At 40.8% G+C, this 24,843-nt stretch overlaps 3 protein-coding genes across 5 annotated transcripts; 1 reads left to right on the top strand and 2 right to left on the bottom strand.

Annotated features, from left to right (window-relative positions):
• Positions 1–828: 828 nt before the first annotated feature.
• Positions 829–4,118, bottom strand: agr2 (anterior gradient 2). Its single transcript, XM_071919170.2, has 8 exons — positions 4,042–4,118; positions 3,270–3,400; positions 3,098–3,161; positions 2,937–2,989; positions 2,508–2,584; positions 2,184–2,247; positions 1,262–1,345; positions 829–1,129 (listed from the first exon to the last, which is right to left on the bottom strand). The coding sequence occupies exons 2-8, from the start codon at positions 3,385–3,387 to the stop codon at positions 1,080–1,082; spliced, it is 510 nt and encodes a 169-aa protein (XP_071775271.1). The 5' UTR covers positions 3,388–3,400; positions 4,042–4,118; the 3' UTR covers positions 829–1,079.
• A 4,735-nt stretch (positions 4,119–8,853) lies between these two features.
• On the bottom strand, positions 8,854–21,903 carry ppp1r10 (protein phosphatase 1, regulatory subunit 10). Of its 3 annotated transcripts, XM_071919150.2 has the most exons (19): positions 21,775–21,903; positions 21,317–21,603; positions 17,574–17,682; positions 17,368–17,454; positions 16,597–16,732; positions 16,450–16,501; positions 16,243–16,332; positions 16,009–16,137; positions 15,785–15,890; positions 15,510–15,616; positions 15,022–15,149; positions 14,008–14,167; positions 13,673–13,816; positions 13,311–13,557; positions 12,646–12,721; positions 12,331–12,549; positions 11,950–12,073; positions 11,454–11,825; positions 8,854–10,734 (listed from the first exon to the last, which is right to left on the bottom strand). In XM_071919150.2, the coding sequence occupies exons 3-19, from the start codon at positions 17,678–17,680 to the stop codon at positions 10,565–10,567; spliced, it is 2,454 nt and encodes an 817-aa protein (XP_071775251.1). In that variant the 5' UTR covers positions 17,681–17,682; positions 21,317–21,603; positions 21,775–21,903; the 3' UTR covers positions 8,854–10,564. The 3 variants fall into 3 exon arrangements, with proteins under 3 accessions (XP_071775251.1, XP_071775250.1, XP_071775253.1); XM_071919149.2 differs by lacking the exon at positions 21,775–21,903 and having other exon boundaries at positions 21,317–21,718; XM_071919152.2 differs by lacking the exon at positions 21,775–21,903 and having other exon boundaries at positions 15,510–15,613; positions 21,317–21,718.
• A 447-nt stretch (positions 21,904–22,350) lies between these two features.
• mrps18b (mitochondrial ribosomal protein S18B) lies at positions 22,351–24,807 on the top strand. Its single transcript, XM_071919147.2, has 7 exons — positions 22,351–22,438; positions 23,179–23,344; positions 23,433–23,530; positions 23,634–23,702; positions 23,912–23,978; positions 24,126–24,185; positions 24,516–24,807. The coding sequence occupies exons 1-7, from the start codon at positions 22,358–22,360 to the stop codon at positions 24,710–24,712; spliced, it is 738 nt and encodes a 245-aa protein (XP_071775248.1). The 5' UTR covers positions 22,351–22,357; the 3' UTR covers positions 24,713–24,807.
• Positions 24,808–24,843: the final 36 nt, after the last annotated feature.

The following is a 24,843-nucleotide window of genomic DNA, read 5'->3' as shown; positions in this document are numbered from 1 at the left end:
GTGTTAACCGGCTAGTGATCAGCTTCAAAACGCCGCATCATGAGTGGTGATCTGTCATTATGAGTCAGGTATTCACTGAACTGATCATATAACAGTTGAATAAGAAACTCATTGTTGGCTTATTGGCAGACGTCCCAGCATGCATTACATTTGAACGAAGACTCCAGAAGCTCTTTCTTCCTCTTGTTTGAAGAAAGTTGCAGGATAGACCTGTTATGTGTGTATGGAAGAGAATCATATGTCTATTTCTGAGAGAAATTAACATAACCATAATAAAAATTGGTTTCCAGTAGTAGTAGTAGCACTAGTAATTGTCAAGGTTGAAAATAAGTGTTCTTGTTACTGTAATGGAGTAGCTTTTTCATGTAATTGTACTATTGAGTATTTTTTGTCAGTAATTTCACTTTTACTTATGTTTTGACTTTAGTATTATAAATCACATCCATTATAGTGGAGCCCTTCACTGTAAAGCAGCCAGTCAGCTGAGAACAGAAGAGGAATCAGGCTTAACTTCATTTTGTAAATTTTTTTTTTTTACAAATCTAATTTGAACTCTGTCCTCTCAGCCTTTTAGAATTGCATGGAAAAGATCAGCTACATTTTAATTAAGTTGATTTTTACACCAGTAATTTTACCTCTACTTAATCAAAGTAATAGTATTTCAACTTGAGTTGGATATTTTTGGTCCTTTTCCACTGGTAAAAGTACTACTAGTTGTAGCAAACTTGTTTAAATGCCTTAATATTTTTCCAGCATATATATTCTTCATTTTTGGTTTGAGTCAATACATTTTCCCTCCATTCAGTGGCAAAATAAAAAGTCAGAGTATTCACCTTGTATGTATGAACAGATCAACATTTATTAAAAAGACATGGGTGTGCAACAATACATTATTTAGATAATAAAGAAGCAGGTAGGGAATCCAAAGAGGAAACGTTTCAAGTGAAAGTGAAAGACAGGAACTTTCCAGTGCTTAGTTTTCCATGTGTAAACTGTGGTGACAGCGTAGCGTTGGCATCTGTCCGATGACAAAGCTTGAAGTCAGGGCCACACGTCAAGCATGTGTCCCATCCTGGTGCTTACAACTCAGTCTTCAGGAGCTTCTTAGCCTTCTCCATGTTGCTCAGCACTGAGGGTGGAAAGAGAACAAAAGAAACGTTTCATTCCATCTGCGTTGCAATTTTAGATTGGTCCTGGTTGAGGAACTGTGAACCTCAGATTATGGTGAATATGTCAGGTGTGCGTTGGACTCGGCACTTACAGAGCTTGATGTCTGAAGGTTCGTAGGCGTACATGCGGTTGGAGTAGCGACCGGTGATGTCGGCCCGCACTGTCATCGAGGGGTCTGAGGAGAGATTGTGACAGGATGAGTAAGACATTTATGAATTCAGCTGAGGTGCCAGGCTGGAGCTCGACACCCTTAGTTGATGTAGCGGTAACTTTTTTGAAAAATTAAAATCAGGGTGAATCTACAGTGTGGCACTCTTCTCTGTTGCAGCCTCACTTTGTGGTGAAGGCTGATAAAACAGGTGAATTTTTAACATTAAAAATGTTCCTAATGCAGCTTTAATTTAATATTCTGTTTTTTTGTCCGGACCCCAGGAAGAGTAGCTGCTGCTCGGTCCAAATAAACAAATGAATGTGTTCCTAATATAATGATTATGGGTGCTATCATTGGCAAATGGAAACTGTTACAACTATTGTAACAACTTCCCATTCATGTAATAAATCATTAATATAATAACAATTTGCACTTGATGCTGTAATGAACCTGTTAATGTCATACATTTCCCATTAGTGAAAAAAAAGTTACCCAATAACTGAACTGATAAGGCCATAACAGTCAAAAGTCAATATGCAACTGTCACCAATTCACACATTTGGTTATTAACTAAGATGCTTAAAAAGGCATGAGCATGTATGCACTTTGATGATTACATTACCAGTCATTACATTTTTGAAAACCTGTAAATGTAATAAAACCCACTAACAATTATGATGTTAACAGGAAAAAAAAATCATGTTAAAGGTAGATAATTTATTACGTTAACAGGATTATTATACCATTGGCTACAAATTGCTATTATGTTAATGGTTTATTACATTAATGGGAAGTTATTACTAGTTATGCAGTGTTAACAGGAAGGCCTGTGCCAATGACAATGACAATTGACATCTCTTACCAACGAAAATGATTCTGGGAACATACTGGCCATCAGGAGAGAGATGTTTGTCTGTGGTTTCATACTGTTGGTGAGAAAAAATACTTCTGTTAATACTTTTTCAAGCACTTAATTAGCAAGCTTAGATCATTGGATTACAGCCACAAGAAAGTATTGTAGCTAATGTTCATTAATCCCAGAGGCAGAGAGAAAAAAAATCCAAGGAATTTTGACTAACACTGGGCAAACTGTCCTCGGGTATAGGAATAGAAATTCACTGGTGTTCCCCTTTAATAACACTCATTTTTACCCAGGAAGTCTGATTTGAAAAGTCTTGCGACCTACCACCAGATTGAGCATGACGAAGTCCTCGTCCACAATTCTCTGAATCTCCTTGTCCTCGGAAAAAGCCTTCTTCATCGCTATGCAAGAAAAAGGATTTTTTTTTTTTTTATTCTCCTTTTCATTCCAGCATTTCTTAGCACACACAGACAAGTCTCCTGCAGAGCCATACCAGGATGTCTTAAGTGATGTCACACCACATTGGCAAACAACGACTGTTTGCTCTGCTGAACGGCATGTCAAAAGATATACTATTCAAACATTAAAAGAGCTCATTCAAACAGGTTTGGCTCTTCATTCACCAGATTAGCTGTGACTGGAACTTAACTTGGAACACATAAATTAGAAATGTACACATTTGGTCAAACAAAAAGATCTAATAGCAGATTGCTGGTTTTTACTTCACTTTACTAGAATGAGGTGATGGCTTACCGATGCTGTGTGGGCAGTCTTCAAGGTGGAAGATGACCATCAGAGGCTTGTTCCTGTAGAAACAAATCAGTTGCAGTTACTCAGTGCCTGCGGTTTATCAACTTTAAAACAAGACTTTGATGTCACATTTGTTGCATCTCAAGAAATCCTTTTCCACTTACTTTGACCTTGCCCAGTAGAGAGCCTCCTCATAGGTCTGAGCCCAGATGAGCTGATCGCCCCAACCTGGAGAGATGGACAGTAAAGATCAATGACAGACTGACACTCTCGGCACTAAATCCACTTTACTCATAGTCATTAGACCACACAGCAGTGCGGATCATTCTTACGGACCTCTGGAGAGAGTCTGAGGGATCCTCTTGCCTCTCTTCGCTATGTTTTTCTCGGGTTTTCCCAGGGAGGAGGAGACGGCCACCAGGACCAAGAGGACTGACAACATCGCTTTGATCATCCTTACCAGCTTACTGGAACAAACATGAGAACAGGTAGAGGATGAGTTACCATTAGAACTCGGGCGATCAAGGAAGGAACAGATTCAAAATAAACATTTGGCAAGGGTGGAAAAAACAAATTAGATTTACAAGTCAGTAGTTTTACTTTTACTGAAGTATGTTTGGACTGATGTATCATACTTGGCTACATTTAAATCACATCCATGACAAAAGTACACATTTTGTGGGCTTTCCATAAGCAGAAGCATCAGAAGCTGGCTAAATGTACTCGTGTTGCACAAATAGTGTTAATTCATGCACTTTACGTTTTTTTTTGTTAAAAGAACCTAGTTTGAACTTTGTCTTCTCTGTAGCATTGCATTCTTGTAGCGTTCTCTTTTGTAAAAAAAATAAAAAATAAATAAAAAATCTACTACATTAATTTTACTATCCAGTAGGATAGTAATAGATTACTCTTTCCACCCCTGACATTTGGTTATTTATTTGCATCTATATAGCATTTATGGACTGCACTGACAGATCTCTTTACAGATAAAAAAAAAATAAAATAAAAAAATAAACACACACACACACAAGAAAAAGTTAAGATCCTGCAGTGTTAACACGAATAGGTGGAGAGTAAAGTGGCCTGTAAAGACAGACTGGGTTCTTACCTGTTCTGACTGGTCGTTGAGTTTGAATGGACTGCAGCTACGGGACAGGACTGCTGTAACTTCACACTCACCTGCTTCCCATTTATACACCTGTTCACCTGGCGGACCCGCCCCCACACCCCCCACACCTCCTCCCTGCTAGAATGCCTCAGGCAGCCAAGCCCCAGTACGTCACAACGAACTCCGTCCAAAAATATGCTAATTTAAGGTTTCCGTGCTTATCACCAAACATACAATTCATATAACACAACTTCTGACCTTTTCTGAATTGTTTGAATCCACTCTTCAATTCAGCTTACATACAATACATCAAGCAGCACTTACTTCAATAAAAGTTCGACTTTGAGAATTCATTTGCCGCTTGTTGCCACAATCTTCTGCTAAAATACACACAGTGGAGGGTGATAGCTAGCAGCATGAAACTATTCTAACAGTTGATATTTTATTGAAATAAAGTGTTACTTGGTATATTATATATATGCCGAAAACCCCAGAAGAAGCTAATAATTCGCCACGTCTTTCCTCGTGTTTTACCAGCTATGTACGTTTCCCAATAAGCAAGGAAATATTAAACTGCAAGAATTCTGAATGCATTTTCGTGTGACTCTCTCACCACACAAGAGTGAACTGCACGTATCCGGGCCAAAGGAAGTTTAATTTTACATCTCTTCCTTTTGACGATAAAAGCATGTGATTTGGTTTAAATTATGTTATATTACATTGACATCTCATACCGTTTGGACAGTGAGCTTGTTAATAAATATTTAGTTTTATTCATATTTTGAGGAACATGGGTCCCTGTGACAAGAATGTGTAGGCCTAACTGAAGTATCATAGTGGGATGCTTGGCTCGGGTCCAAGGACAAGTCAGCATTAAACTGGGGAAATGTGATCTGAGGCTTGAGTGATTGGCTCAGGTGAACTAGGCGCAGCTGAATGTGTCATTTCTACAAAGTCAACACATGGATTCAGTCCAGATTAGGACTGAATGCTGTTTGATGTGTAGACATCATAGCAATATGAGCACTAACATGGGAGTGGATACTCAGGGAAATCAAGATAAACTATTGCATGTTCATAGATTCAAATGAGTGAAGTTCTATCATTTTCTGGTTGGAATGAGTTGTTATATCTTAAAACTGTATTTCATTTCCTTTGTAAGACATATTTCCATATTTTTAGTACAGTTATGATTAAATTGTTTAAAGTATAAGCAATTAACAGAATGAGGACAAACAACAGCACTCTCTTCATTCAGTTTCAGTTTTTATTCATTCATTTATTTATTTATGACTTTTATTTTTAGTGAATATCTATAATGAGGAATTGCATGGGTTGGCCTCTAGACTCCACTGCATCATTCTACTTACCTACTACTGAACTCAAAACTCATTTGCAGACATGATAGAATTCAGTTTGACTTCTGCTTATTCACATTACTTCATTTCCCCCAAAACCCCAACTAGACTACATACAATCTAAGCTGTGCTTTCTGTAGCCTGCCACTATTTGTGAGCCACCCAGCCTCGGCTTTATCTTGATCCAGCTCAACAATCCCCCCTGTCCTGCAGCGAGGCCGGACCAGCGGTAATGTGACCTGGCTGCCATCAATGACAGCTTTGTTCCAGCCTCAGTCCAGACGGGGGCCTCCTGACAACCAATACGCCTCCCAAAACCAATGAATCAGTCCATTTACATCGCTGCATCCTGGAACTGCAAGACATTTAACCGTCCAACTGTGGCTCATCCTGAATCCTACTGACTCAACAAAGTGTGGAACCAACCAACTGCATTGACTCTCCTTCCTGTAATCCAGTAGTCTTTTTGTGTACTTGTACTTTTCTGAGTATATTTTAATGTCAGTCATTTTACTTTTACTTGTGAATATGTATTTGCTGAAGTACATGTCTAATCACGTCCACAGTACATAAGCAGTCCATAAGCATCCATAAGTCCATAAGCATCAGAAACTGGACAATCATAAATTGGGAGGACAATTGTAGAGCCTTTCGCAGTGAAAAAAAAAAAGTTTCAGTCAGCAAATAAGAGAAGAGTAATCTGGTTTTACAAAATTTTTACACTTTATTTTGTAAAATAAAATGTAAAAATGTCCAATTCAAAGACTCATCCATTTATAACTGCATGGAAAATATCACAGCGTTCTCCTTTCTAGAAAGTGTCTCGGTAACTTTTACTCTTATTACATTTTAAGCTACTTTTTACTTTGACTCAGGTAGATTTTTACACCAGTAATTCTACCTCTCAACACAGTGACAGTTCTTGAACTTCAGCAGGATGCTCCCACCCTGCTGGTTGACTAGGTGATGTCTGTGTAACCTAACTGAACAAAGGTGTGCCAGAGCCAACAGGAACTCTGGCTTTACCACAGGAAGTTGCTCCTTATTGACACTGCAGGCCTGGATCTTTTCCAGTGAATCTGCCCCTTTAGTACATCTTGACAAGCTGTGACAGTATGTATACTGTCCTTGCACAAATGCAAATATATTCCCCAAATGTCTACTTTAATCGTTTTATATACTACTTTTTCTAAATTTGTGTTGTTTTTGTTCTTTGTATGTGCATTGCTTGGCCAGTAAACCTGATTCTGATTCACGGAAGTGCTACAAAACCATAAAATCTCAAGTTCTACTCGTGAATAAACACTGATCAAATAAAGAAAATATGAGTGCGACAATTACAAACCACTCTCATTTTTATCTAACTTTCATTATGCAGGCAGTCCATTTATCCAGGACAGCCAGTAATGCCCATATCCAGTGGCACATTCTGTACATAATGCTATCTATAAAGTGAATATATTGGATATAGTTTTTTACACGCCACACTACACTTTCCGTACATATGTATTGCCTTCTGTAGACTTGTTAATGTGATGCACATTTTCACACCATGTACATTGCTATAAATTCACATATCTGCTTCCTCAGTTTTCACATGCCTCCATTATTATATTCTGCATATATATTTTCAGAATAGTTCCACCATTTTATACTGTATACCCTTCTTATATTTTTATATTCTATGATGTCATGTATTAGGGATGGGACGATATATCGAAATTCAATATATCGCGATACAAAAATGTGACAATACGTATTGAGGGTCAGAAAAATGAATGGTGATATTAGCTCCATTTTATTCTGCTGTAGTAATCACAAATGAGACTCTTGACCATCACAGTTTCACAAGCTCTCCATCCAAATTATATTATTGTCACTTTGTAATGACATTTTGAAATTGTTGTTTACATTCTAGCGAGCCAATGACATCGCTAGAAAGATTTGTGGCTCAGAAGTAAACATAATTCTGCACAATCATACTTTGTTGTCATTGAACTTTTATTTATTACATCGTATCGTGGTTGTATTGAATCGTGAACCCCATATCATGTATTGTGAGATAAGCATATCATTCCATCCCTAGTGTGTATATATAATATATAGGTCATATTTCTAATTTTGTAAATCATATTTGAGCAATCATGTCTGCTACTAACAACTGTATGTAACAACTGGAAGTAACTGTCCAGACTTCCAACCAATACAGACTACTCAGCATGGGTTTTGATCCATCAGCATACATTTCTAATAATCCCACATTCTGTTTACATTCTGTTTTTCTTTATGTATTGTGGGTTTTTTTTTTACTGTTTTTAATTGCTTATTTTATATTCTAGATGTCTTTTTTTCCTGACTATTTGCTGAATTTCCAACAAAGATCTGATCTTACTGAGATCTTACTGATCTCAGCCCTAGATGACGAACTTTCTTTTCTCTCTTTTCTTTCCCACAGCGTCAACTGTGAACTGTGCAACAAGGATGTAGGAGCAGTTAGCAGTTAAGTGCTGAGCTGTCCTTAAGTCCTCGCTCTCTATACAGCCACTCATTCCTCCTGTCTGTCTCTCCCTGTGCTGTGTGTTGTCACAGCACCACGGTCAATATTTGAACTAGAGGGCAGGGTGAAAGGCCACTCCTGTTCACACTTCACATTCAGCAGCTGCACTTCAGCCCTGCCCTGATAACGCGGATCTGACGCAGCTCTCTACACCGCGCGCTGCGATTGGCTGGCTGGTCAAATAGGATGCAACAGCCCGGTTTAAACTGTGGCACCTTATGAGCAGTTTGATGAAGCAGAGATTAAGTTGGATAATACAAACACGCACGTTGTGTTAGAGACTCGTCAGCGTTTCTCTCTGTGCCTGCTCAGTTATTTTTTTCATATCAAGAACCCCTAAATTAGTCCACATTAGGGCCACAGAGCCCCATTTGATGAGATTTTGTCTCTCGTACCCAAATCTGAGAATATTTTTATTGTTAGATATGATTTTGTCCAGAATTCCATGACTATCTGTATTGTAGGTAGAGAGATAACAGTGAAACTATGATCAAAACAGTCATTCTTCTACATTCTCTAATTGTGTTAACTTCTTGTAAATTAAATAATGGTGAAGTTTAACAATTCAGCAATTTGCTGGGGACCCCCTGGAACCCCCTCAAGGACCCCTGGTGGTCCCCGGACCCCACGTTGAGAAGCCCCATATATTGGCAACCTGATACATTGTTTTAACCCGATTTTGTATCATAGGGCAAAGTTTTTATGCACTCAGTATAGGGTTGCCAGATCTTCTTGAAACTCTTTTGCTTTTTCCTCGCATATATGATTTTTTCTAAATGACTTATTCATTGCTATTAAAAATGTGAATTGGACTTTTATTTCTATTCATCCATCTTACGTAAAAGCTACTAACACTCTCAAATAAAACCCAGCAACACAGCAACTTATTTCCTGACATTTATTCAATACACTGTGTACAAAATACTTATACTGATAATATGAATGTGTATGAATGTGCATGTATTCTCACAAACACATCGATACAAACATTTCATACTGACAAAAAAGTGACCCCGTCTTAAAAGAGGACGATATTATCAGCATTGTATCAAAATAAAAAAACTGGGAGGAGGGGGAGAGGGGAGGCAACAAAAAAACAAGACATTTTTTTACAGTCCCACAAGAGACGCAAAGGTCATTTGTTTTCACAGAAAACATGGAATAGAGCCGACCCACAGAATAGTTGATCCTTCTTTTTCGACTGGACTTCTTTAACACTGATGACGCGTCGCGGGTGTGAGCGGAGACGCGAGAAAAAAAATAAAGCTGCACTTCTGACGGGACGACGGCACGTTTGAACAAGTCATGATTGTCACGCCACACGCGCTTCGAGACGACGGTTACGCTGGGAGCTGCAGAGGGAAAGCTCATTGTTTGCTAAAAAAAACAGACTCCGTACAATCAAGCCGACCTTTCCCTCCTCGTTGCTTCTTCTTCATTCATAAACAAACTGCAAAATCTCTTTTGACATTTACCAGTCGCTGGAAGGGGAAAAAAAAGAAAATCTCACGGCCTTCCTCATCGGTTCAGTAGAATACATAACATTTACAGTTTTCTCATGAAGGGGTGAAATAAAGAGGTTTTAATACTATATATATTTTGTTCTCCTGGGGGAAGGTTGAGGACTAGTCTTAGTAAATCATACCTAGATCACAGCAAAAAGCAGCAAGTGGTGGGACGTGGCTGGAGTCTGTAGGAGGCAGCTTCAGTTTGGCCCTTATCTTTCTAAAGTGCTTCCTAATTCTTTGTCTCACCGTTGATTAAAAACCATGAAAGTCGGGGAAAACTTTGAACATTACTGAAATAATCCACTTGACAAAAGTGCAAGAGAGGACTTGCAAGCGATATCAAAAATGTAGGTCCGTAAACATAACATTCTTTTTTTTTCGTTTCACACGTCTTTGATCTTGGGGTTAGTCAGAAATACCAGCATGTGGACTGGACGCTGAAATTTGACCACATCTGTTCTGTCAGAATTGAAAAGGAAAGGAACCACAGTTGAACACAGTGCAACAGCCTCAGTTAAGAAGGGAATTAAGAGTCATTTGGTTAGCTTTCTGCTTGGGTAGGAGACGTGGAACACTGCCCTGTTTCAGTGTTGAGTCTTCATCCTGGCGTATCGCACTGTATATGTACTTCATTTGGTCTACCATATTAGTGGTGTGAAGAGTGACAGGCCCAAACAATGAGACAAAATGTAGGACACAGGGCAGATAAGTAGCCAGTTGCAGCGACATAGACATAGTGGTCAAGTGTGGTGCGTTTTCAGTCTTACGAATGCACTGTTAAAAATGATCACAATAAAAATACACAATCCCATCAGTGATCATCTCACAGCTGTTGATTCCCTACATTTACATGTGTGTGTGTGTGTGCAAGCGAATGTCCTCTATCCTCAATAGGAGAGACATGGTGAGCAGAGCTTAATGCTTCAGGTCAATAACCAGCAGACACTTTAGTGTGTAGGGAAGAACTTGAAAGAAGGCCGACGTCCTGCTCTTCCGACGCTCGTGTCTTAAAAAGAAGTCCCAATACCCTGCAGGTGAACGGAAGTGGTTGTCCAAAGGCAACGGTTCAAGTAGTCTTTCCCAAGTTGGCCGAGTGTCGCCTAGTGTCCGTGTTGAGGGTGCTGAGGGTGCTGGTTGTGTTGGTTGTTAGCGGGGTGGTTGGGTGGCAGCGGTGGTCCGTTTACACCGGGGTGGTAGAAAGCGCAGTTGCTCTCGTATCGGCAGTTCCCCTTCATCATGAAGTGCCGACACACAGGCCTCTTGGACATATCTGACATGAGAGCACAGAAAAGAATTACAATCTCTACCCATACCAATATACCTGCTGTCAGAACAGCTACAAACACAAGACATAACCAGACACAATACTACACCACGGTAAAACATTATCACCCTTCATTGCTTGGCTTTGTTGAATACTCAATTCTGATTGGCCAATGATGGCATTCTGGGATCTGTTATTGCTGACAGCGCTGTTTCACATCTAATCATATCACTCTGCAGTCAAACAATCTGGTTGACTGTGTTGATTTCTAATGAAATTAACTGGCAACACCTTGTGGCAAAAAGATGTTACTGCTTAGTTACTCCATCTATACTTGCAATACTTTACTTCAATGCAACGTTTTGGTCACAAGACCTTCATCTGGCATACAGTATAGATAGTGTGTGGGAATTGTTTATCTATTCAGTTAGTTGATTTTTTCTACGCACCTATCACCTTTAAAGGTGTGCAAAAGCCTTTTTTATTTACTGCTTAGTTACTGCAGTCCTGCTGGAATATTTATTTAGGCAGAAGATTGTATATCACTTTAGCGTGCAATGAAATCATTTTGTGTCAATTAATACTTTTGGCAAGTAGCTGTGCATTATCGCACCTGTGGGATAATGCACAGCAAGTTAGAGTGCCAAAATTTGTGTCTCCTAAACAATGTGTTTCCTCTGGCGGTGTGTCTTCACCTCGACTTGATAAAAATAACAAAAACGTACCGTTCATGTTGTTGTGTCCTCCTCTCGGTCCTCCTCGGCCTCGGCCTCTGAAGCCCTGGTCTCCTCCTCGGCCCCGGCCCCCTCGGTGGAAGTGGCCTCCTCGGTGGGGTCCTCCTCTCATGGAGTCGTCTCCCCAGTAGTTGCCTCCGTCTCCGCGGCCCTGGCCCGGGGGGGGCCCCATCATACGAGGGCCTCCGCCGGCGTTGAAGGGTGGCCCGTGGTTGTGGGGTGGCGGCGGATGGCTGAAACGGGGGCCGCCGGGCGGGTTGTTGGGCGGGTAGCCGTTCATAGGCATCTGCATGTTCATGTTCATGTTGTTCATGTTGTTCATGTTGTTCATTCCAGGACCGTGGCCCAGCAAACCCTGGTTGACTAAAGACCCAGAGAACATCCCAATAGAAAACATGTTAAAAACCTTCAGCAATAAAACAAGCGGAGCAGGTGGACATCATACTGTGTCAGGTGGGATAAGAGATGGAGTAGAGGCTGAGTTTACCTGGTGGAGGTCCGTTCTGGTTCTGGTTCTGGGTCTGCTGCAGGGAGCCCAGTAGCTGTTTAATCTTGTCCGAGAAGTCCGGCTGCTTGATCAGTTCCTCAGTAGACTGGTTACCCTGAGCACCCTGGAGGACAGACAGCTATGATCATCTGCACAGCACAACTAACAACAGCCATGTTTCCATCCAACTGCCTAGCCAATTTTAAGCAAACTTGTGAAATGGCACAAAAAATAACCATTGATCTATTCACAAATGTGTTTCCACCGCTCTTTATTGCATACTTTCAGCCAGCATAAAAACCTTTCATGCCATGCTCCATGCTGCCATGCAAAACCTCTGCTGACAACAGCTCAAAGTTAAAATACAATGATCTTATTTACCATGATAGATGAGAGCAGCTCCTGTACGTTCACAGTGGGTGCCACGGGGTTTGAGACGGCGTTGGTGGCTTGGGGGCTGCGGCCGCTGTTGCCCAAGTTGACCATGAGGTTGGCCAGGACAGGCGGCAGCTTGGAGCCCTCGTTCTGGGCCATAGTAGCGCTTTGCTGCGGTGTGGTGTCCATGGGCTCGACGTAGCCGTCGTCCATCATGGTGGAGTCCTGCACAGGGGGAACACAGGACACAGAGCTTAGTGGGCGAGGGACATATATATTTATGTAGACAGAGAGAAAGAGTTTTGGTGGGATTGTACTCACCTCATCTAGGGGGATCAGACGGGGAGGCATGGGTTCATAAGGCTCTGGGTCTGGTTCATGTGGACTGTCAGGCACACTGGAGAACAGACAGAGCGGGAAATAAGTTAGACAATTGTGAAAAAGTTCAAAGTTTTCAGTCTGTTGCATGGAATGCAAATACATTTTGTAGGGTCATTTGCATTGTCTGATAGTATTCTCTTTTTAAGCTTTAATCATTTATATGCATTAAGTATATCATTCTTTCTTTGGTATGTATCTGTTTGCAGAGTGGACAAGTACTGAAACCTTCATGCAAATTGTTTACCAGATTTTGTGTTCTGTTCCTGTCCTTATCAGAAAGTCAAGGACATGTGAAACTCACACCTAGTACCCCAATTGTTAAATTTTCAACCCTCCCCTTATCCACCCCTTGTCTTTGTACTGAAAATCATACTTATATCATTTTTTATGTTTCTCTATTCAGAGAGCAAAGAACCTGCCACCAGCTTGTATCTTTGTTCTCTCTGTGCATGTATAAACTTCTATATTTACAAGAGACTGAAACTCGGCCTGATTATTGATATTACTGAGTGATTTCCTTTATTCAAAAGAGACTACAGAATATTTTCTTCAACATGTATGATATGCCAGGTTTTGTCAAAATCCGATCAGTCAGCCTCTCCTACCTCTCTTTACTGAGGAAAATCTCCTGCAGGATGCCCATCTCCCGGTCCCTCTGGGTGAGCTTCTCAGTGCTGTTGGCCCCGGAGGTGACCAGGCTGCCGGTCAGCATCAGGGGCCGGGGGGGCGTCCAGGGGACCCTCTCCTCCATGGTGTCGTGGGAGAGCCGACGGGCCATCTCAAACGTCTGCCTGTCCATCATCAGCTCTCGTTTGGCAGCCTCGCCGAAGTCCTTGATCTTGTTGACGTTGACTGTGAAGCACAGGAGCAAAAATGATCATTAGAAAAGACTCATATGAATAATGGCTATCTGCAGGTTCCAGAAAAACAAGTTTAACTTTTTTCTTTAAAAAACAGACTGGCTAACCTCTCTCGGTCTCATCCAGGTCAAAGTAGAAGTATTCTTTGAGCTGCTCCTCCTCAGCCCAGCGAACACTCTTCTTCTTCTTGCCCTTCTTGGTCAAGCTTTCCTCCTCCCCACGTGGCTCTGCCAGGGCATTAGGCTTCTCACCTAAAAAACACCAAGACAGAACGAGAGAGAAAGAGGAGAGGGGAGAAAAATGTTAGAAAAGCACACATAGAGCCGTTTGTAAAATTCCCTGATATTCCCCGACTTGCCCAGAGAATTTCTCAAGCTTCTCGAATTTCCCTGTCTGGAATACATTTTTGTATTGATTTTGTAAGGACTCATAAGGACCCTACCATTGTCGGAGGCCTCGGGGTCCTCAGAGGGAACGGGGGTCCCGGGCTGCTCCGGCTCCGGTGTTTCGTGGGGGGGAGTCGTGGAAGCAGCAGCTTCAGGAGACGACGGCTTGGCAGACGACGACGGGTAAGCAGACGGCTTGCTGTCGAACGGACTTGGCTGGGGGAAAAGAAAGAGAGAGAGTGTTAGGGACAACTGGTTAAGTACCAGAGGACATACATAAAGGTCCAGCCTATAAGACCAGGGTTAGCCCAGTATGTGGGTTTAACAAAATATCGTGGCAGTATTGGCCTTTAATTAAAAATCGGACTGGTCTAGACAGTGTGGTCCACCTCTGATATGATAGATATTATGCAGTTTGATTGATTACATATCTATTGTAGAATTGATCACTACTACACTGTTTGTCTATGGGAAGAACTTAACCTGAACTGGCTCTAATGAGACATTTTGATCAGTTTCCAAGTATGCATGAATATGTTTAATTATCATGATTATTGTTATCCGATATTTCAATGGCGTGCTTAGGGTGTGTTCACATCTAGCATATTTGGAGCAATTTATTTGTTGCGTTTCCTCCTTTAGGTCAGTTTGTCTGGCCAGGTGAGAACAATGTCACTCGAACTCAGGTGGCACCAAATAACTGCACTGAGACGCATGAAAGTGAGAATGTAATCAATCCAACTGCTGGAAACGACCCCAAAATGCAAGGGTTTATGGTTATAAGGAAACGGATGTTGACATCTGATAGCCAGTAGTTCCTCATTCTTGGAAAGCCTAGCATAACAAAATGAAGTCTGGACTGATGCTCATATTCAGCTGTTTCCTTGTGTGTTCTTGACTGGTATGAACACCAGAGAAGGGAAATTACTGTAAAGAGTGTCGTTTACAAGCCCTGGTTCAGTTATAATTGGGCAGTGTGAACTTAAACAAACCAAATACAAACATGCAACAAAGCTGACTTCCATTATGGTTCAAACCCTAGGTGGGAGTAGAGGGAGTATAGTCAGTACCTTGTTGGATGTGGGAGAGACAGCCTTAGTACTAGTAGTGGGACTGGCACCAGATTTCTTCTTCTTGATCTTGATGCCGGGCACTGGGGCTGAGTTCAGAGCATCTAGGAAACCTGTGCACTCCATTGCTGCAGTGAGGACAGAGGAGAATAGTGAGCACCATGGCTGCTGAATTACTGATATTATCTTGTTACTGGACAGCTACATCACCTTCAAAGGATGATTACTGGCCTTGTGTATATATATACTGTATATGCTGTATATGCATCCATCATATATTGTATACTATCTTGGTATTGTTTTAATTATTTTTTCTCTTATTTTCATACTGCATTCATTTATTTTTAATAAAGTTTCATATCATGCATATTTTTTATTCATTTCTTGGTCTCAGTAAGGTCTACTGCTGTTATTTTGCAAACCCTGCATGAATGATGAACCAGTTCATCGCATCTTCAAATACATGCATGATTGTGCTTAAGCCTTACGTTGTGCCGGGATGATCTTCACTTTGATCTCTTTGGCAGAGTTGGAAGGGGTATTTAGAGGTTTGTACTTTTTCTCGAGTGGCGGAGCATCTGACAGACCAGAGCTGCTGGGGAAAAAGGAACAGAAAAGGAAAAAAAATGTCAGTCCTTTCTTCAACCACCTGAGGGCAGCATATGAGCCCCTTATAGACACCCGTGCCTGGTGTTTTCAATGTGGCCACAAGACGCCGCTAAGCTCACAGAGATCATGAGGGAAATTGAATATCGGACTGTACCTCGGCCTCTTCAGGACAGCAGGCTTGATGTTGTACTTGTCACCCAGCTGTGGGGCGGTAGGGGCCTTCTTAGGAGGGACAGGGCTGGGGGTGTCCATCTCCAATCCTATAGAAAACAACATATTTGGAACATCAGATACAGAAATTTCACACACTCAAAATCTAACCTTAAGGAGCAACTCATAGCTAATCACTCAATTGAGTATTTTGGAAGGTGAGTTTACCTATGGAGCGGATCTTAGCATGGCTGGGTGCATGAGCTTTGGGCTTCTCCTTCTTCTTCTCATCGTCTCCAGTCTTTTCCTTCACCTCTCGCACAAGCACTTTGCTCTCTTCTTTCTTCCTTTTCTTATCTAGAAGATGAAGGTAGAGAGTGTTAGAAAGTCTCACTGAGTGTTGCAAACAGGGAGCCATCTTGAAAGAGAGACAGACAGAAAGGTGAAATGATGAGTTAGTACCTGCAGGAGAGTTTCCACTGCTTGCGACGCTCTGGGAACGGATTATAGCCATCCAGCCTTCTACCAGCACAGCTGCCAACTTCCTCAACTCTGAAAATAAAACACAGGAACATTGTGAGAAATGATGCATTGCTATATTCAAAGGCTGTATGTCCACAATCAAGCTACAATATGTGAAAGTCTTTTTTGACGTGGAAGGAAACTCACCCTCAGTCTCTCCACTCTTGCTCAGCTGCTTCACCAGCTTGGCTGTGTTGTTCTGCGAGAGGATAAAGACAAAAACAAGTGAAATACTGCACCATCGTCTGTATAGCATACTAGAGGTGTGTCATGGTGAACATAGTGAGACAGTACCTGTTTGAGGTGGTCGACTTTGAGAGGCAGCTTCTGCAGCGTGAGCAGGATGAGCTGCAGCAGAGGTGTGTTGTTGGTGGTTTTGGAGTAGGTCAGCCAAGCGTTGAGCAGCTTGTAGCCACCGACTCGGATAAACCTGGATGAGGAAAAGGACAAAGTCTATCACTAAGCAAGCCTGCAATGAGGGATCAGGGTGTTTATTGGTTGCATTTGTAGAACAACAAACACATTACATAAAATCAAGGGTGGAACTAACAAATTACATTTAATTAAAAAGCTTTTTTGTGTAACTGTACTTTGGATTTTTAAGTCAGCAATTTTACTTTTACTTAAGTATGTTTTTAAGTATTGTACTTCGCTACATTTTAAATCACATCCATTACAGAGTACAAATATTGTATGGTTTCCTTAAGCACTGCATTAGAAACTGGACAACTGTCCTTAGCAGTGAATGGTCAGTCCACAGTAGAGTAATCTGACTCGTTTATTTATGCACTTAATTCTATAAAGTTTTTTTTAATTAATGAATCTAATTTGAACCCTGTCCTCTCATCCTTTTAGCAGTGCGTGGGAAAAACCATTTGAAACAATGTTCTCTTTTGTAAAAACTCTTGAGTACATTTTAAATGAGCAACTTACTTTTATTTAATTAGATTTTTACACCAGTAGAAGTTAACTTTCAGCAAAGTATGTTGGCATTCTTTCCACCCCTGTGTAAAATATAGTATAAACCAAGAGTTGTAGTACAGAAAAAGCAAAAGTTGGGCTTACCTGTTGAGAACATCATGGGATTTGGTCTGTAGCAGGATGTTCATGTACATGCATCTACTGACCATCTTGGTGGAAGCCTTCATCAAGCTGGACAGAAAGAAATCAATGGTATTAAGTTACTGCCTAGAGTAAGATAAATATGGTTTAGTTGAGGGTTCAACAGTTAAATCAGAGCGGTGTGTCATGTACAATCATCTGCCCCTCACCTGAACACCTTCGGGACTCCCTCCAGGCTGCGGAGCTCTCCATCTTTCCCCAGCAGCGCCTCCACTCCCTTTAAAATCTCTCTGGGGTCCACCGGCCCCCCTGCCATATCTGTAATACACACACCGTGATTGATTAGTACTCATACATGCCAACAGGATGCAGATGAAGTACGTATTCTGGCGTTTACAGGCTATCATTTGTCTGGAGGAATAGGTATTTGTGCGGTATTTACACTAGAAGCGTTTTTTTTGCTTGCCAAACGGACCAGGAAGCTCCATGGTACAAGATTCTACTCTAAACCATCTTACTAAGAAGTGATTCAGGAGTTGACCACTCCAACTCCTTTCTATCAAGGAAATACCATGACAAAAAACTGACCCAAAACATCCAAATCACAGAGACCTACACCATGATCTTGCCAACAAGGTCACATAAACATCACTGAGTGAAGGCATGAGCAGCAGCATATTCATCCAGCCACCAAACACCACCCAGATTCCACATTAAACCCCCTTACCAAGAAGTGATTCAGGAGTTGACCACACCAACCTATTTCTATCACGGAAATAGTTTCGTCAGGGTTTGTTCAACAAACAAATCCACAACATCCAAATCACAAGAATCTAAGGATCATAATCTGGCCAACAAGGTCGCCCAAAATAAACATTGAGGAATTGAACAGCAGCATATTCATCCAGCCGTCAACACCACCCAGATTCTACTTTCAACCATCTAAGAAATGATTCAGGGAATGACCGCTAAACCCATTTCTATCAAGGAAATCCCATGAACATCAGGCTCAAAAATGGATCCATGTCCAAAATTGTAGAGATCTACACCAAGATCTGTCTGACAAGGTCACTTTGTTGCTTCAGCATTGACACATCCGCGGTGTGTCATGACTCCAGTGTGCTGCCTCATACTTGAAATGTTTGCCCTGTCTCGTAGAGCCAACTTCTTCACTTCAGCAGGGACACTGAAACTTCTCCCTCACTGCTAGCGTTCTTCCTCTGTGGGGCTTACAGGACAACACAGGGCCAACATAATCTCCTATCATGTTCATTTCTGTGTGTGAGGCAATCTATTCCAGTTCAGGCCTTAATCAATGAGGCAGCAGAGATGCAGTGAGCAAAACATCCAATCTGCTACTTATAAAATTGACATTCCAAAAGTAATACATTCATTATCAAATGACTATATTTTATTTAAAACTTTAACATATCAAAAATGTAAACAAACAGAGCTCTTTTTGCCCGGATATTTATCTTTTACTATTGTATAGATATAAAACACAAAAGGAAGGAGGAAACTCACAGTGAAAATAGCCATAGACTGGGATATTTGCAAGAAAGATTAGGATTTAACAGCCTTTTTAATACACTTCTACAGAAATGAAACAAGGTTGGAAAATGGAAAACTGATAAACAAATGTCAATAATGCTTTGTAAAAACCTAATTCACTCTCCCCCCCTCCCGATTAATATAGTATCAGGTGAAAAGATGAATGAATTGAATTCAGATCATATGAACCAAGACAAATTAAAATGACTGCAGGTTATTATATGAAACATGAAATGCTTGTAAATCAGTAGGATGTAATGTTCTACTTACGTTTTTATAAATTACATCTTAAAGTGTATTAATTTCCAGTGATTGTCAGACTCAAAGTATTTCTTCTGAATCTACTGTTGTTTATGGCAACTGTTTTGTCACAGCCAGAGGAAACAACTAAGGACATTTACTGCCACCTACAGGGCAGTTGATGTTTACACACAATAATCATGTATCCTCCATGTCTGTGCATTCACACAATAGAGCAATGAACTACAAATTAATACATTCATTTGTTAGTGCAAAATCACATGACAATGGTCTGACTTTACAAATATTAAAACTCCTGATTATAAAGCAGGCCAGTGACTCAAAGGTGTTGGATGTTTGGCATCATGTCAATAAAAGTCTACTTAAGGTGTTTGAAAAATGTGATCCAAACAAAGAAAGCCAACATAATGTCCATTGCCTTTACTTCTCTGGTTTTCTTACTATTATATCCAAAGGTTTTATGAATAATCTCCACATGGTTCATGTTGCTCATTCTGATACAATAACTACTTGGTTTGAGTCTTAATTGCATGCATTTATTTTTCCAATGCTCACTACCACTACTACATGTGTATGAATTTGATAATGGGCTTGTTTTTATTGCCAATTCATCAATTTATTTAGAAGACCTGCACTATTGGCGGATATTAATTAATTTCAAGTGTCATGATGTGAGGAATCAGTTTGGTCTTACCCGTATAACTGTTGTAGTAGAAGTTTTATATAGTCTCAGACCTCCACAACACTGCAAATAACCCAATTCCTGTAAATATCACAATTGTTACACATGTACACAAAGTCAATGTTAAACATGGCCCAGGTTGCTAGTTCAGTGGGGGAAAGAAAATTATTTGTGCCTGCAGTGAGGCAAATGTTATGGTGTTATTACATATACCACTGGTAAATGATAAACGTATAAAACACAAACATAAAATAATCTATTATTTTACTGTTCTATAGCCAACTGTTCTACAACACAATGTTATTTACTAGGTCTTTTGTCTCACAGACACAATTGCGCAACTACAGTTCCGACTTTGAGTAATGCAACGTAGCATATTTATCAAGGAGAAACAGTGAATGAATCAAGTGACATTCTGTCAGAAACGCCTTCGGAGTTATTCTTATTAAGACTTATATAAGGGCGGTCCACGTATCCTATAAAAGGCCTGCGGTTAACTTGACATCTGTCATTGCTGTGACCAGGCCTGCTTCAACAACTAGGCTGCCTAACAAGGGGAGGGCGCTGGAGGCTGGCTAGAAATATCTGAGCCCTCCCTCTGTTAACCACTTCGACGACGCAAACCACTCGCTACACAAGAACAATGGCTCTCATAGCAGTAGACTGGACCGTCTGGTAGAAAAACAAGGCACCCAGCACCAGAGAACTAGCAAAGCATACACAGCTGGCAGCCAGACAATGCGATGAGTATCGGTCTATACTTGTTCTGCATTTCAGGGCTGTAAACTCCCGATTGTCGCTCCGAGAAGAGCACGGCTGCCCCGGAGTTGTCAGAAGGACGAAAGCAAACCACAACTAGTCCACCATATTTGTCAATCCCGACTGTTTGTGCTTCGAAAGACCACTTCCCTCGAGTCCTGCAATCTTTATCCACAGATTGCCGAGTACATGGTGCGGACACTTTGTCAGAACGTCCCTGCACTATCATAATCGACATTTCAACACACACAATGCTTCATAGAGAAAATAAATCCATAATCCTCAAACTAAAGCAATCTTTATGTATAGATTGCGGTGGGTGTTCGTTCCAAGGAGCAGCCCCTACAGAGCAAATTTGGCAGGCAAAAATCCGACTTCATAAGCAGGCATTTCCTGTCTATGCCTACGGCAATCTTTATGAGTAGATTGCTTATGGTTATTTTGCGAATTTACTAGCTATATTTACTTTTATTCTGTGAATAATTCGTCAAGTCCGTCTCACACACAAAGAAACGGAGCCTTGTGCCTCCGTCCACTTTCCTGTGTGAGCTCATACTCTAGCATTTTGTCTACATTCCAAATTGTTTGCCAAGAGTCAAGCTAAATACGGAAACTGCCAGCTAGCGCTAGCTAGCCTACAATCTACGACTAATTTCATTTGATGAATTTTTGTCCAATTTCGCTTCAAAATCAACTTACTATTGGTACTATAGATCCTCAGCGTCTCGGGTATATTATAGTGTGCTTTTAAGGCACTTATTTCTCTTTTTTCATCAGTTTTATAACGTCAACCTTCATGGTTTTATAGCAATTGAAAAACTGCTTATGGGCGGGGTTGTGGTAGCTAAAGGCTAGCTTTTCCTTCAGGAACAAACTGGAGGCAAAAATAGTAATCAAATGTCCATTACTTGAAGAAAAAAATATGAATTTGAGTAGGGTTGTTCAAAGTCCTCGACGGCTCAGTCTTCGGCAAGGCAAATTCAGACCTGCAAAACACACAATAAAACACACATTTAATTTCTATTCTCACGAATTTCGTCGTCCTTCGTCCATATCACGTTCTTGGTTGAGTTTTGATTAATATTAATATGAATTTCGTGTTATATTCGAAAAAAAACTGTTCAAAATAGCCTCGTTATCTTCCAGACTTCACTTACCTCTCACCAAATCCAGGAATGAGCTCGAAGAGGAGGGACTTATGTTTTATAGTGCGTGACGTTTTTAACGTCACTGTCCGTGTTTTTTTGGGGGGGGTTTCATCGTACCAAAATGGCGACTCTGGGCCCAGGCCAACCTTCCCTCTCCGGTCAAGGGCATAATGGCGTATGTCTCACTCTGCAAACTATTTTTACAAAGTGTGCCCAAATTTCATATTCAAAGTCACATATCTCTTTGTAATCAGATAGATACTAGAGAACACCAACGAGTTTTGTCGTTTTAATTTGATTGTAGAGATTCTTTGATATATAAATTTAGTTGATAATATTTATACAAAATGGCGGCTGGGCGATGTCAGTCAGGGCCAAGGAGGTTTTATAGTGGGCGCCATAGGAACTACATGAGAAACATTTAAGAAATAAACTACATCCAACATATGAACATGAAAACGACAAAAGATGTTCTTCCATTCACAATCAAACATGTTTCTATTCGTAAATGTTAATTAGAAATTGTACACTTAATATAGTATTTCACTTAAACTCCCACCTTTCACCTTCAACCCCCATCATGATAGCAAATATGGCGGCATCCATGCAAGGCATCGGGAAGGTTTTGTGTCGCTTATCTCCTTCAATTTTACAGTCACCTCGGCATTATAAGGTATTGTAATTATATACGCTGTTACGTGCACCCGGCCTCTGCTTATCTGTCTGCATTTTGTATGAATAACGCTTAATGTGTTGAAACTGTACGCTACGAGAAACTTATGCTACGCAGTGTAGCCAAGACGCTTGACCTTACATGAGACAGTGTTACCCCAAACTCCATTCAAAAGTCGGAGTATTCAATGTTTTCTTGGCTATCGTCAATCGGACACACCTGGTAGAACATGAGTTAAAAATCATTTATGAATCACTAGGGTGTGCCATTGAATTCGGCATAGGTTCCGCATACCAAACATCACTTAATGTTCATAAAATTCCAACGATTACAGTTAGGCTGCCTCTTAATCCAAGAATGTTATTCCACTAAAATACACCGTAGATGGCGGTAGCGAGCAATGTGAACCAAATCTAAAACTTAATATTTATTGAAATAATGTGCTGCTTGGTGAATTATCCATATGCCGCATTTACCAGAATACCATAACGTTTGTAAAATACATTTAAGTTATGATTCACCAGGTATTTACGGTTGCCGGCGAGCAAGGCATCTTTAAACTGCCATATTTTGAATGGAGTTCGGCGTAATATGACGTATCAGGGGTATGTGCAGTCATAACATTAACTTAGATACATGCTTTATTTTACACCCTATTGATGAGAGTAATTGAAGACGTGAATGGTTGGTTGGTTGCTATACTAACGTTGTAACGATGATCGTCACACCTGTATTGTCAGTCATGTCTACAGAAGCTACCTGTGAGAGTATGCCTGGGTCAGTCTGGGTCTCCATCTGTGCTGGCAAGTCACTCATTCTGCACAGCAGCATCACTTCAGGATGGGGAGGCTGCTCAGGCTGTTGCCCGCTACAAGGACAGACCTTGGGATTACTTGGAGAGTGAAGGTACGCACAAGAAGAATCTGATCCGCAGGTTTTAGATGTACTTGGTTTTACCTCTAGATGGCTTTGCAACCTCTCTCTCCTGCCACAGAGTACATTGAGCGCTATGGAACCGATGCAGTGTGGACAGGCTACAGGAGGAACCACAAAGGAGGCATACCCCCACAGAAGACACGCAAGACTTGCATTGTAAAATATCTATGGTTGATACACCTAGATATTAATCCTAAATGTGCATCCATGCATACATATGTCATCTAAATTCAACCCAACACTTACTCTATTATTTTAGAGAGGAGACAAGATCTGTGGAAACCCTTGTCCGATTTGTCGGGATCCAAATGTCATCATCCATTATCAGGTCAGTTACCATCACTTTCACGGCCTTGCCACCCTTAGTGTTACTGATTGGTTGGGTATAGTTACTAATATACTATATACAGTACAGTGGTTTTCAATAATTTGCCATCAATTAACTGTTTAATATATCATGGTCATAATGACAGGACTCTTGTTTTCTCTGCATTCAAATACGAGGCTAACTAAACTCTAATCTTAATTCTCTTGCAGAATGTTAAATTGTTGCAGCAGTTCATAAATCCCTACACTGGGACTGTGTATGATCCCACTCGAACAGGTAAGCCACCATTGCTTGTTCAGATATTTGCAGACAGCTATTGTATCACTATATATATATAGCACTTGTATCGAGGTGGATGCAGAACCATCTCCCCATTTATTACCAGGCAACACATTTCCTGATAGTCATGCCTTTTCTCTTCAGGTGTGTGCATGAAACAGCAGAAGCAGCTAAATGTGGCCATCAACACAGCGCAAGACCATGGTATGTTGCATAGAACATGATTAAACGCACACAGTCGTACACTGAATGTGTATAGGTAGAGTGCAGAGTATAGTCCGTTTTCAATTTATTTACCCCCAGGTCACCAAATCAAATTCCTGTACATTGATTATACTTGCTGACTGAATTGATTCTAATTAATGCAACATCGTTTGTTCTCTTTCGTCACTGTTGAATGAAATGCATGGTACCTAATATGGCATTGTCTTGTCACAGACACTATATATGGTTTCATGTTTGGATTGAAGGTGCTGATATTCAGTATATATATATTTTTTTGCCCCGAATACCAAATACGTTCTTCATTTTCAGGCTTGCTACCATTCCAGATTCCTCATGTGGAATTCTCAGGGGAAGACTACTCCAATTCCCATGATGCAGTGGGGTCCACACCGTCACCCTCGTTCCTGACCTCCGGTGATCCCTGGTATAAGTGGTACGGCCACATCACGCCCGACGAGAAGGAAGTGGCTAAAGTGAAGAAGACGTACAAGGCTTATCTTAAATAAAAGGGGGACATTTGCTTAGCAGGAATTATACGGCGCTCTTCTTCAGTTTACCATGCTGTGATATTTGTCAGTAATAAAGCATAATTGTACCATCACCAGTTCAGTTTAATTTGCTATAAATGTACATTGGA

Source organism: Centroberyx gerrardi, chromosome 19 (genome assembly GCF_048128805.1).
Source record: "Centroberyx gerrardi isolate f3 chromosome 19, fCenGer3.hap1.cur.20231027, whole genome shotgun sequence".
Classification (NCBI taxonomy): Eukaryota; Metazoa; Chordata; class Actinopteri; order Beryciformes; family Berycidae; genus Centroberyx; species Centroberyx gerrardi.
Note: the sequence above shows the minus strand (reverse complement) of the source record. Positions and strands in the feature narration are given on the sequence as shown.